General features: G+C 35.7%; 2 protein-coding genes across 3 annotated transcripts; one reads left to right on the top strand and one right to left on the bottom strand.

The window, feature by feature from the left end:
- The first annotated feature begins 270 nt into the window (after positions 1-270).
- On the top strand, positions 271-6,976 carry LOC108460270 (somatic embryogenesis receptor kinase 1). The gene is made up of 11 exons (XM_017759707.2): positions 271-924; positions 1,821-1,953; positions 2,073-2,144; positions 3,147-3,290; positions 3,983-4,054; positions 4,152-4,223; positions 4,304-4,416; positions 4,870-5,001; positions 5,090-5,431; positions 5,589-5,983; positions 6,484-6,976. The coding sequence occupies exons 1-11, from the start codon at positions 831-833 to the stop codon at positions 6,796-6,798; spliced, it is 1,884 nt and encodes a 627-aa protein (XP_017615196.1). The 5' UTR covers positions 271-830; the 3' UTR covers positions 6,799-6,976.
- Positions 6,977-7,324: 348 nt separating this feature from the next.
- LOC108460271 (uncharacterized) lies at positions 7,325-10,526 on the bottom strand. 2 transcript variants are annotated; one of them, XM_017759708.2, is made up of 6 exons: positions 10,381-10,526; positions 10,091-10,223; positions 9,830-9,933; positions 8,868-9,039; positions 8,645-8,785; positions 7,325-8,575 (listed from the first exon to the last, which is right to left on the bottom strand). In XM_017759708.2, the coding sequence occupies exons 1-6, from the start codon at positions 10,428-10,430 to the stop codon at positions 7,586-7,588; spliced, it is 1,590 nt and encodes a 529-aa protein (XP_017615197.1). In that variant the 5' UTR covers positions 10,431-10,526; the 3' UTR covers positions 7,325-7,585. The 2 variants fall into 2 exon arrangements, with proteins under 2 accessions (XP_017615197.1, XP_017615198.1); XM_017759709.2 differs by having other exon boundaries at positions 10,091-10,230; positions 10,381-10,479.
- Between the last annotated feature and the right edge of the window lie 1,359 nt (positions 10,527-11,885).

The raw sequence follows: 11,885 nt of genomic DNA, 5'->3' as shown, positions 1-11,885 counted from the left end.
TATAATCATAACAAATTATAAATTTAACCAAGTATAAATTTAAGATTTTCCTTAAAAAATTAAAATAAGTAAAAGAAAGCCGTATACTAATTTAAAATTTAGAAGTGTATAAACGGAACTCTTATCATATTACTTTGAATAATTATAGCACAAAGAAGATTTTCAATTAAAAGAGATGCGCAGTGGGGGATCCACGGTCCAACATTTTGACCGAAAAACGGAAATGAAACCCCAAAACTACCCTCAAAGCCTTATTTATGTCGCTTTCCATTATATAGCGCGAACCCGTTTTGACTGCGTTCGGGCAACGGTCAGCACGTTCGGTCACCTCTTTTACTGCACGCTTCGCTCTCATTTCTCAAAGAAAAAAAAGAGGATAAAATAAAAATTAATTTTCCCTTTCTCTCTCAAAATCACTCCATCACTTGACTTACAAAGAGAAAGTTTTGAGAAACGCAAAAAGGAAAGTTGATTTCTTTTTTATTTTGTTTTTTAAAACTTGCTAAAAGAAAGGGTTTAAAAAAAAGAGTAATTTTTGGCTTGGTTTTTCTCTTTTCTTTTTCTTTGTATTTATGTTTTTGTTGGCTGCCTTTTTTGGGCATGCTTTTGAATGGAGGGGAGTGGGATCAAAGGGAAGGATTTGATTGAGGAGATTTTTTGGGCGGTAATGGTGGGAGTTGAGAGCTAGGGTTTTTGGTTTTTGGTTTTTTGCTGTAATGTTGTGTTGTTGGGGTTTCTGTATTGTTTGGATCTAAGGATATTTAGATTGAGAGCTTAAAAAAATTTAAATTAAAAAGTTGCAGCTTTTAGTTTCCCCTTTCTTTTGTCAAATGGAAGGAAGCAAAAAGGTTAAATCTTTGGTTTTGGTTTGTTTGATCTCGGTGCTACTGCATCCATTCTGGCTTATTTCTGCTAATGTGGAAGGTGAACATGTCTTCCTTTTTTTTACTCTACCGGCAACTCCTTTTTTTTTTATTTGCATTCAATAATTTTTGGAGTTTGATCCTTGATTTTTGTAACTTCGCTGAATGGGGCTTTTGATATTTCTTCTTATAATTTGGTTTTGAGTTTGAAAATGTCTGTGCTTTATACTTGTTTTCCTGATGGTTGGAAGTTTCATTTTTTGTGTGTTTTGCTTTTGGGAGATTACTTTAGAAGTGTTTAATTTGATTGTACGGATTCTGCTCCTTGTTGTCAATCAAATGTTAGTATTATGCAATATGGTTGTACAATTTGTGGCTCTTGTTATATTGGGTATCTTAGAACATGTCTCAGAAAAATGCTTTTTTCTAGAATGGCTTTGTGATAATTCAGATTGTGACGTTTTATTGTTCACAGTAGTTGCGTACTTTAGACATTAAATGTTGGTGATACTGTAGAAGTCATGGCTTCTTCGCACAATTGAAATTGTTTTTCACATCCCTTGCTGGTTTGATAGCAGATCTATTATGCTCGTGAGGTCGTTAAACTCGCACTGTTTAATATTAAAGAATTTTGTATTGCTTCTTTTTTTTGGTTAACTACTGGTTCAATGTATGTTATATTTACATTTGACTTCCAGTACTGCAAAATTTAGAAGATTTTGTTGCTGTAACTGTTGAAGTATGATACAGTTAATGTCTTGTACTGTTTCAAACTGTTTGAGCTTCTTCAAGTAACTGCTTTCTGCTTGTTGATAGACCTGCTAATGCTTTGTGAGTGTTGATGAATATGCTTTCTAGATATAGTTCGGTAGCAGGTTGGCTGTGCTATATATTTTTAACATTTGCATTGTTTTTTAGTGCTATCCTCTTACAATCTTTACTTGCTTCTTGAAACAGGTGATGCATTGCACAGCCTAAGGACCAACTTGAATGATCCTAACAATGTACTGCAGAGTTGGGATCCTACCCTTGTTAACCCCTGCACATGGTTTCACGTTACATGTAACAATGATAATAGTGTTATTAGAGTGTAAGGTTTTTTGCTCTTTGATGTTTTCTGAGTACACAGTTACAACTTAAGAAAATTGTGCTTTACTGAATTCGCGAAGGTTTACTTGTATAATGTCTACCTCTGCATCAATTTTTCAGTGATCTTGGAAATGCAGCTTTATCTGGTCAGCTTGTACCACAGCTTGGCTTGCTTAAGAATTTGCAGTACTTGTAAGTCATGCTTCACCTTAATAATTCTAGCTGATTGATGTGATTGTGTCCGAGTAAAATAGGCCATTGCGGACTTTCTTTATATTTGTAACAGGAGGAAATATTCCACGGCAATTATTGTTGCATTAACTAAGCTTCTTTAGCCGTATGGCCAGTGGGAAGTAGTTGAGGGTCCCACATACTTCATTATTTTTATCAAACTTTTACATATTCAATTCATAGTTCTGAGAAAAGGCTAACCTGTAATTCTTCTCTTCATGGTTCAGTGGCAGTCTTTGCCTGTGGAATAAAGAGTATCAAATGTAAAAAAAAAAAAAAAAAAAAAGAAATTTATTCTGTTGGCAGTCTGGCTGCTAAAATCCATCTATGAATAACTGTAATAGGGACCTATTTCTTTCATATAGTGTTGGTCATGTTGGCCACGTCTAAAGTAATGTTTGACAACATTTTTTAATGGCTATGATATTCATGTTTATGGTATGGTAAAGTTTTTTAAGATGATTTCCTAAATAAGGGTTTACTTCTATATGGACCATCATCTAGGAATAAATATCTGTTTACTAGGATCAGAAAACATATGTTACTAACTGCAACTATCCCTTCTCAAAATGAGTGGTCCATCTTACAAGATCCTAGAGATGAAGATGCATGAAGGAATTAATAAGGATTATGGAGCTGCCATACATTCATTCTTTCATAACTAGTCCTTGAGCTGGTCTTTCAGGACATTGTGGGAGTATGGATGGTACTATATATTCTTTTGTATTTCTTCCTTTTACTTATGGTTTGTTTCCCTTGAACATGTCAAGAGGACATCTTTTTCCTATTATATGATGGCTTACGGGACAGTTCTTTTAGACATTGCGAACAAAATAATAACCCAAAATTTTTTTTTCGAAGGTATTATAACCCAAAACTTAGTATTCAGTTGTTAGTGCACAGTTTGCTTGCCTTAGTATTTCATTACTATTATGCCTTTTGAGACCTATCTTTTTATGCCAGGGAACTTTACAGTAATAACATAAGTGGACCGATTCCTAGTGATCTTGGGAATCTGACTAGCTTGGTGAGCTTGGATCTCTATTTGAATAGTTTCAGTGGTCCTATTCCTGAATCTTTGGGGAGGCTGTCGAAATTGCGATTCCTGTGAGTATATTTGTTTTGAAGCTATCCCTGCCCCCCTCTTTATTTTTGTTTATTACATGTTGAGTTGCATGTAATGCTGAGATCTAAGTCATTACTTTTGGAATCATGTTATTGGTAAAACAGAAGCATACTTGATTTGAAGTTAGCAAGAAACAGAAATAAGTTATTTATTAACTAGTATTTGTTTTATCAAGATATAATCAAGTATAAGACATTTCCCCCCCACCCCCACCCCACCTCATTCCACCCAATACACAAGCTTTCAACGTCATCTTCAGTATCAGAAAGAATATTTTCACTAAGTATACACCATTAGCATATGCAAGTTCACAGCATTGAATTTCTTCATCAATTACAATTGTCTGGTAAAATTTTTTATGCAAGTTGTTTGGTTGATTTTTTGTTTACTAAAAAACTCTAGGAATGATTGAAACTTTGACATTTAAAAGCTAAATAAAATTTAAATGGTTTACTCCCACCAGTAAACATGAATAAGCTGGTTCTGCATTGGTAGATGTCATTCACTCACTCACATCAACCAGGAGGATATTGATTGGGCATGAACCTTAAGACAAAGGGCTTTATAAGTCTGATTGTTTATGGCTGTTGTAGGTTAAAGTTTGCTTGATATAAAATCTCTTGATTCATTTAGATCTTGAACTTCTAATGTTTTGAAACTTGTGTGAGGATAGCCGGCTTAACAACAACACCTTGACGGGTCCTATCCCTATGTCATTAACGAATATCACATCACTTCAAGTCCTGTGAGTGCCAAACTTATCGTCTCATTTCAAGATCTATCACTCTTTTCCCTTTTCTGAGATATGATTATATATCCTTAAATTGTACTGTGTAATGTAGGGATCTATCAAATAACCATCTTTCTGGGGAGGTTCCAGATAATGGCTCCTTCTCACTATTCACTCCTATCAGGTTAGTTTTCTGCAATCTGCAATCTGCTTTTCTTGCCTGACAATTTTGGGTGCCTTAGGTGGTTGTTGTTCCTTATGCAGTTTTGCTAACAACTTCGATCTATGTGGCCCGGTTACTGGACGCCCATGCCCCGGATCTCCTCCTTTCTCTCCTCCTCCTCCTTTTGTACCACCACCGCCAATTTCTTCTCCAAGTAATATTCCTTTGATGTCTTGTATTTCAGATCTATTGAGTTGCCTTTACAGTATCCATGTGCAGTAATTTTGCTACTCTTGCTGTCGATTAGACTGTTTTAGTTTAATTTTACATTGTATAATATGCCAAACTTATCATTTTAACCCCCTACATTCTGGAAATTTGTGGCATGCACGTAACATCAGTTAACAAAAGTGATGCCTCTGCCCTTTTCTCTGGGTGAGTCTCATCTCAGTTTGCACATCCAGTCCTTCAGTTCTGTAACTTCAAAACAACTGTATTATTGTGAAAATTGATTGTGGTGAGATGTAATTAACAATAGTGCGTTCTAGTGAAGGGTTGTGTTTGTAAGTTTCCTATGATGTGATGCATTATCTTGGTTCTAGTGCAGCAGAAGTGGCTGCTATGTTTTGCATTGGATGTTCTAACTTCTCATCTTATCATATTCTAGGTGGGAATAGTGTCACTGGTGCAATAGCTGGAGGAGTTGCAGCAGGTGCTGCCTTACTGTTTGCTGCTCCTGCAATTGCATTTGCATGGTGGCGTCGGCGGAAACCTCAAGAATTTTTCTTTGATGTACCTGGTTAGTGCCATAAATGAAAAATTACTGGGTTCATGGGTTCAAGATTTCGTGATAGTTACAATATTCTTCTGTTTCTATATCTTTGCAGCGGAAGAGGACCCAGAAGTTCATCTTGGACAGCTGAAGAGGTTTTCATTACGAGAACTACAAGTTGCCACTGACAGTTTTAGCCATAAAAATATTCTGGGTAGAGGTGGATTTGGTAAGGTTTACAAAGGAAGGTTAGCTGACGGTTCACTGGTGGCTGTTAAAAGATTGAAAGAAGAGCGTACACCTGGTGGGGAGTTACAGTTTCAAACAGAAGTAGAGATGATCAGCATGGCTGTTCATCGAAATCTCCTCAGGCTGCGTGGGTTTTGTATGACACCGACTGAGCGATTGCTTGTTTACCCCTACATGGCTAATGGAAGTGTTGCATCATGTCTCAGAGGTAAAGCGGGCAAGCATTTATGGTTGAATTCCCCTGCCTGGGTGGAGTTTCATAACTTCCATTTGTTGAAATTGCAACCAATTGACTTTTAATCAGTGAACATTTAGCCTTGCTTTCCATCTGGATTACATTTTCTTGTTTTCTTGCATTCTTATAGAACGCCCTCCGTCACAACCTCCACTTGATTGGCCAACACGGAAGAGAATTGCATTGGGATCTGCTAGGGGTCTTTCTTATTTGCATGATCACTGTGACCCAAAGATCATTCATCGTGATGTAAAAGCTGCAAACATTTTGTTGGATGAGGAGTTTGAAGCTGTTGTTGGTGACTTTGGGTTGGCTAAACTTATGGACTACAAGGATACCCATGTAACTACTGCTGTACGTGGCACAATTGGACATATTGCTCCCGAGTATCTCTCTACTGGAAAATCTTCAGAGAAAACTGATGTTTTTGGGTATGGTATCATGCTTTTGGAGCTTATAACTGGACAGCGGGCCTTTGATCTTGCTCGTCTTGCAAATGATGATGATGTCATGTTGCTTGATTGGGTATGCATATGGTGTTTTTTTTTTTTTTGGATATCTTAGTCTTCACTTAATTGATTTGCTTACTACTCAATTGCTTCCTATATGGCTGCCTGATTCTCATTATTACTAAACATCCTTTTAACAGATTTGCTTACTACTCTATTCTCGGTTCTCTCATCTTAATGCTAATCCATCCACAGATCAATTGCTTCCTCGATAATCGCCTGATTCATATTATTATTCATTTATTGACATTAGTTATGATGCCATGTAGTTGACATAAAAGAAACTAGGTTGTATCCTATAGAAATTAATCTTTGAAAGAGATGAGAAAGCAATGGGAGCTTTATGTTGCATGTGTTACAATGCGCCAGCTATGGAAAGGAAGTGAAGTTGCTAAGGATGGCAAGAACTAGTTCTACCTATAGATGCCAAAATGAAGTATTGATTTTGGAGAAATAATGCAATTAGTGGTCTGTTTCACATTCGCTGAGTCAGTTTGCCCTTTTTCTCTTTTCCAGGTCAAAGGACTTCTGAAGGAGAAGAAGCTGGAATTGCTAGTTGATCCTGATCTGCAAACCAATTATGTAGAAACTGAGGTAGAGCAGTTAATCCAGGTTGCTCTGCTATGCACACAAGGTTCCCCAATGGACCGGCCAAAGATGTCGGAAGTGGTTAGAATGCTGGAAGGTGATGGGTTGGCCGAGAGATGGGATGAGTGGCAGAAAGTTGAAGTTCTACGGCAGGAGGTTGAACTTGCCCCTCATCCTAATTCTGATTGGATCGTGGACTCAACTGACAATCTGCATGCTGTTGAGTTATCCGGTCCAAGGTGACTACGGCATAATTACAGTAAAGGAAAGTTTTTACTAGTTATTTTTTAAGATTAACTTTTTTTTTTTTTGTTAATTTGATGACCATATCCTGATTTATGTCTCCTCCTGTAAGCCCAGTCCGCATTGTATTCATTACATTTTGTGCATGTTTATGTGAGTCAGCTTCGTTGAGGTGCAATTTGTGTTGTATCTTCCTCCTGCAGTTTGATTGAGCCATGATGCTTACATATAGCTCAAGCCGTGGCAATCAGTCTAACCCCTATGCGCACTTGGTCTTCTCCTAGTTTAATTCTTCTTATACTGTTTGTGACACATGCCAAATGCCATGCATGGAATTTTTCTAGGGGATTTTTGATCTTTTGAATGGCAGAACATGTTTATAGCTTCCACGTTTTAAACTTGTGCACTCTTCTGAAGTTACAAGGGCTTTCCTTTCGTACCTAGTTGACATGGCGTTAATTCAAAAGTCCCGAACAGCAAAATTCAGTGTTTTTTTCTTTTTTCCCCATATTTTCCTCGAATAAAATTTTAAAAAGATAAAGCGGCCTCATTGAAGCTACTTCAGCTTGTATTTCCAAAGCATAGGTTTTTTGAACTGAACGTATTACAGCAGGTGGCATCTCAGAAAAGCTTCTCAACTTGACAAAAGGCAGCTCATAGTTATGTAGTACCAGGACAGCCTGCCATAATACGCATCTTACTCTCTGGGAATGACCTCAATATTTTACAATAATATAAAAATTATCACCATATCCTATATTTCAAACAACAGCAGGTGCGGTAGCCCTTAATAATGACTAGTATGGGAATTATCTTTAAAAGACCCATTGGATCCGAGGTCTCGATTCTGTCTCGCGAAAAGGTTTGGATATGAGAAGAATTCATCATCCATTGAAGGCAATCTATGTGGCTGGTGATGAACTGCATGGTCGCTGGAAACTGGTGAAACGGAGCCTATTTTCAGTTTGTCGACTGAAGGATCTGCTGCCTCTGTTGCTTGGTGCACTGACTCCTCATGTACTTGATGGGAGTCCAAAGAATATAAAGAATCAGCAGGATCAATACAAAAGTTCTGATGATCAAAATTTAGCTTTTCTGTACTAGCTTGTTGATGAGGAATATATGTATGAATAGGGTTCTCAGGGCTGCTACTCTCAGTAACCCGCTCATTTTTTTTCTGTGTAAGCTCAGCAATTCTAACTTGTGCAAGACTTGCAGCTGAACGGGCTGCAGCTGCTGCATGTTCGGCAGTTTCAGCAGCAGCCTCAGCAGCAGCTAAAACATCCTGTAGGTCAACATTGGCCTCACATTTTGGTCTCAAACTAGCTGGAGGATCACTTCCTCTTGCAGAGATTGATGCAGGAGAAATTGATGGGGGAGAAATGAATGGCACAAACTGTTTATTTTCTTTGGCTCCAGCTGGATCATCGGACATTTCACTTTCTCTAGTGGCAGAATCTTCTTGCATCAATATATCAGGCTCTAAAGGTGACATTTGTAAAACATATCCAGAAGCTCCAGAATGTCTAGATGGTCCATAATCAATTTCAGGCTTTGGAGCAGCTGGTGAAGGTGAGCTAATTACTGGTGCTGATGCAGCAAATGTGCTTGGCCGCAATGATACCTTAGGAACTTCAGGTAAATCTAATGGGTCAAAGTCTGTATCAGAATCAGGCTGCTCAATTTGGGCATGATCAGCGGTGGAAATCGATGTTTCATTGTGTTTCTCAGCAGGAAAGGGCAACTTAGTACCATTGACAAACTCAGTTGGGCCATTCTGACAAGCAAAAAGACAATTTCAATAAGTATAGAAAACAAATGTAATCAGAGTCCAAAATTTACTTACCAATAAATCTTCATGTGGTTTGAAAAACTCAGTCTCCGTGGAAGCTGGATCCCATTCCAACTCATGCTCTTCAGCAATTTCTTTCAGAAGCTTCAGTTTTAATTCGGGTGAAGGAGCGCATATAGATAACAATTCTATCAACTGCATTTAGAATTTACAATTAACTGGAAGAATAAAAATATAAAATGACAATACACACACCAAACCTTCAAAATTATACTACCTGACGATTAACACCACTATCTGGCCTGAGCTCAGTTGCAGCTGATACAAATTCCTTCCCGTACTTGGAAATAAACAGCATTTGAACCTGCAACAACTCTGGTAGATCGGCACATCTTGGTGCAGCAAAACAAATGCTAGATATTGCTTCTTTCAAATCTAGAGGACATTCCCTGAAAACGGATGGTTATTCAATTTTTTATTCTACAAATGCAGTATTTTCTTTTAACTCTTTCTTTGAGAAAATCCAAAAATTATTATAACTTATGCGACTTATCAACTGCTTATTTAAGGATATAAGAGATAACCAAATTAAACAAGCACAGCATTTTGCTGAGAGAGTATCTGACATAAGTATATGGTTAGATTTTTCTAAGTTTTTCCACATATTTAGAGGATTTTTGAAAGTCATATCCCTATACTCATGTGTCAGACATGAGTGTTGGACATGGGTACTACAAGAAAAATGAAGAGTTTGAGCAACATAGGCATTTTGTAAACTGTCACTCATGAAAGCAACAATGTTAGCAACAACTGTGGATTAATTGACAACACTCCATTGACCACTGTGAAAGTACTTCTAGCAAAGAGCAGTAGCTTCTATATCATTCAAGTAATATATGCTACTAGTGCTAATAATAACCTAGGCACAGCTTGGTCTTCATCAAAAAGGTGCTAATACTTCACATATGCAGCTGTCAAAAGGCAGCTTGAGATTTCAATACCCGCATGACAATAGGAGAAGGGAATCATGATAGTTATAGAGAAGAACTTACTGAATCAAACATTCAATAACCTAACTCTGACCTAAAGTTTAAGTCACCAACTAACTAGCTACAGTGCAAAATTGATCCTACCAAACTGGTTCAGGCCTAAAGGAATACGAGCGCATATTCGAAATATTAAAACACTAAGAAGGGAAAAAAGAAAGAAAGAAAGAAAGCAGAAATTTGAAGCAATAACCTTTGAGTCTCTATGATTGGAAGACGGACAGCAATAAGCTCACAAAACAGCTCAAGGATCTCCTGAGCAGCCATTGTATTCTCTTCCCTTATTATATGCTCCACCTGAAATGCAGACCCAAGCATTGCATCTTAAAAACCATCGAGTACATTCTAAGCACTAAAAAATGCGAATACCTTCTAAAACAGCAAGTTTAGACTATCAAAAACACATATGCACTTCACCAAACAATTTAAGGGAAAAAAAGGAGAGACGATATACCCGGATTCGAGCAGTAGCTTCTTGGCCAATCTCAAGAAGTTTGGCAATGTCGCGGCGCATCTGTTTTATCTGAATCTCTCTCCTATTCCTCAACAACTTTATCCGCGGAATTGTCAACTTGAGCAAAGTTTTGCTGTACACTTACCAAAAATGATTAAACTTACTATTTATCAGGCTAAATTTTCAAAATTGATCAAACAAATAACATATAACTAAATAAAACCAAGATCCAATAATGTAAAAGTTCAACGTAAAAGGTCGACAAATTAAGAAACGAAAACAAGAATTACCATTTAGCAGCTTTAAAGCCTTTGTTGAAAAGAGAATCGAGCACAGACATGATTAAAAAAATGAGACCACAGCAAAAATTGAGACCTAGGAAATAGGAGAAAAGAGAGTTGAGGGAACAGGGTTCAGTATTTATAGAAACTTCGAAGAGATTGAAATTAATTAGGAATTAAGCTTTCTAATCTTAGAATATTTGAGAATTAATTAAGGGTAAATTCCACCATAAGGTGACTAAAATATTGATAAGTTTATATTTTGGTCACTTAATTTCAAAAAATTACAGAATAATTATTAATGTAACGACTTCATTTTAAGTGGTGTCGAAAAATATAATTTCAAAATCTCATTTTCGTAAACCGAGTCTATAAAGATAAATAGGAATATTTTGAAGTTAGTATAAAATATATTAAAAACGGATAAATAATTTAACTGAGAAAATTATTAATTAAAGTTTAAAGATTAAATTGTAAAAGTACAATCGCTATTAAATTTTAATTGAGAAAATACTTGGTTACCTAATTAGCAATTATCTAAAAAATTAAAATGATTATTTAACCAATTTTAAATAGGAGATAGTGGACAATTATGATGATTTAGATTGCGGTAATTATAATAAAATTAATTGATGTTATGATCCAAGATTAGTTAAATTAATCTATCCCTATTTAAGTTATAAATAGGCAAGATAGAGGAGAGAAAGATGAAAACATATTATCTTCCTTCCTTGTCGTCCATCATTAAAAGAGAAAGAAGAAAATTTCAAGTTTTCAACCTTTAACATTCGGTTATGATATAGGTTCTTGTTCAGCCGAGCTTCAACTAGCTGGTTTAGGTATCAATTTATTTAATTAGTTGATACATAACAAGTTGTCATTATAGTGAAATTGATGATTTTGAGCATAATTAATAAGTTTAGATTGTGAAAAGGACTAAATTAAAAATTAAGTTAAGCTTGTTAGATAACTTTGTAATACTAGAGACTAAATTGAAAACTATCATGAAATTATGTTATAGATAAAATTACAAGGTCCCTAATAAAATATTTTGATCGATGTTAGATATTAAAAATACGAATATCCCATATATAAAGATTAAAATAAATAAAATATAAAATACGTTTGGTTATGTATTTTATGTGATTGGGATGTAAATTAATATTATTTTTATAATTATCGACCGTAGAAAGATAATATCAAACTGTGGCAGTCGTAAATAAATAACAAATTTAATTTATACATTTATGATTCAAATTCATTATACATGTTTGTGGCATGCGAGCTTGATAGAATAGTTTCAAAAAATATTTATGAAAATGGTAGAAATTCATAATTCTAAAATACATTTATGAAAAAGAACAAATTTCTTAATGGTAAAAAATTATAATATAAAAAATAGGTTGTTATTAATTAAATCAGGAACATCTCCTCATACTTCATCAACAATTATTGTGCTTTAATAATTGGTAAAAATATATCATGGTTCACTATTATTTTTATGCCTTGCTCCG

Source organism: Gossypium arboreum, chromosome 6 (assembly GCF_025698485.1).
Source record: "Gossypium arboreum isolate Shixiya-1 chromosome 6, ASM2569848v2, whole genome shotgun sequence".
Taxonomy (NCBI): Eukaryota; Viridiplantae; Streptophyta; class Magnoliopsida; order Malvales; family Malvaceae; genus Gossypium; species Gossypium arboreum.
Note: the sequence above shows the minus strand (reverse complement) of the source record. Positions and strands in the feature narration are given on the sequence as shown.

Excerpts from the sequence above, each read along its gene's own strand:
- LOC108460270 (XM_017759707.2), top strand. The coding sequence starts at position 831 with ATGGAAGGAAGCAAAAAGGTTAAATCTTTGGTTTTGGTTTGTTTGATC. Across the intron at positions 3,291-3,982 it reads CTGTCGAAATTGCGATTCCT|CCGGCTTAACAACAACACCT; the intron begins GTGAGTATATTT and ends GTGTGAGGATAG. Across the intron at positions 4,224-4,303 it reads TCACTATTCACTCCTATCAG|TTTTGCTAACAACTTCGATC; the intron begins GTTAGTTTTCTG and ends TTCCTTATGCAG.
- LOC108460271 (XM_017759708.2), bottom strand. The coding sequence starts at position 10,430 with ATGTCTGTGCTCGATTCTCTTTTCAACAAAGGCTTTAAAGCTGCTAAA. Across the intron at positions 9,040-9,829 it reads CCAATCATAGAGACTCAAAG|GGAATGTCCTCTAGATTTGA; the intron begins GTTATTGCTTCA and ends ATCCGTTTTCAG. Across the intron at positions 8,576-8,644 it reads AACCACATGAAGATTTATTG|AATGGCCCAACTGAGTTTGT; the intron begins GTAAGTAAATTT and ends TTTGCTTGTCAG.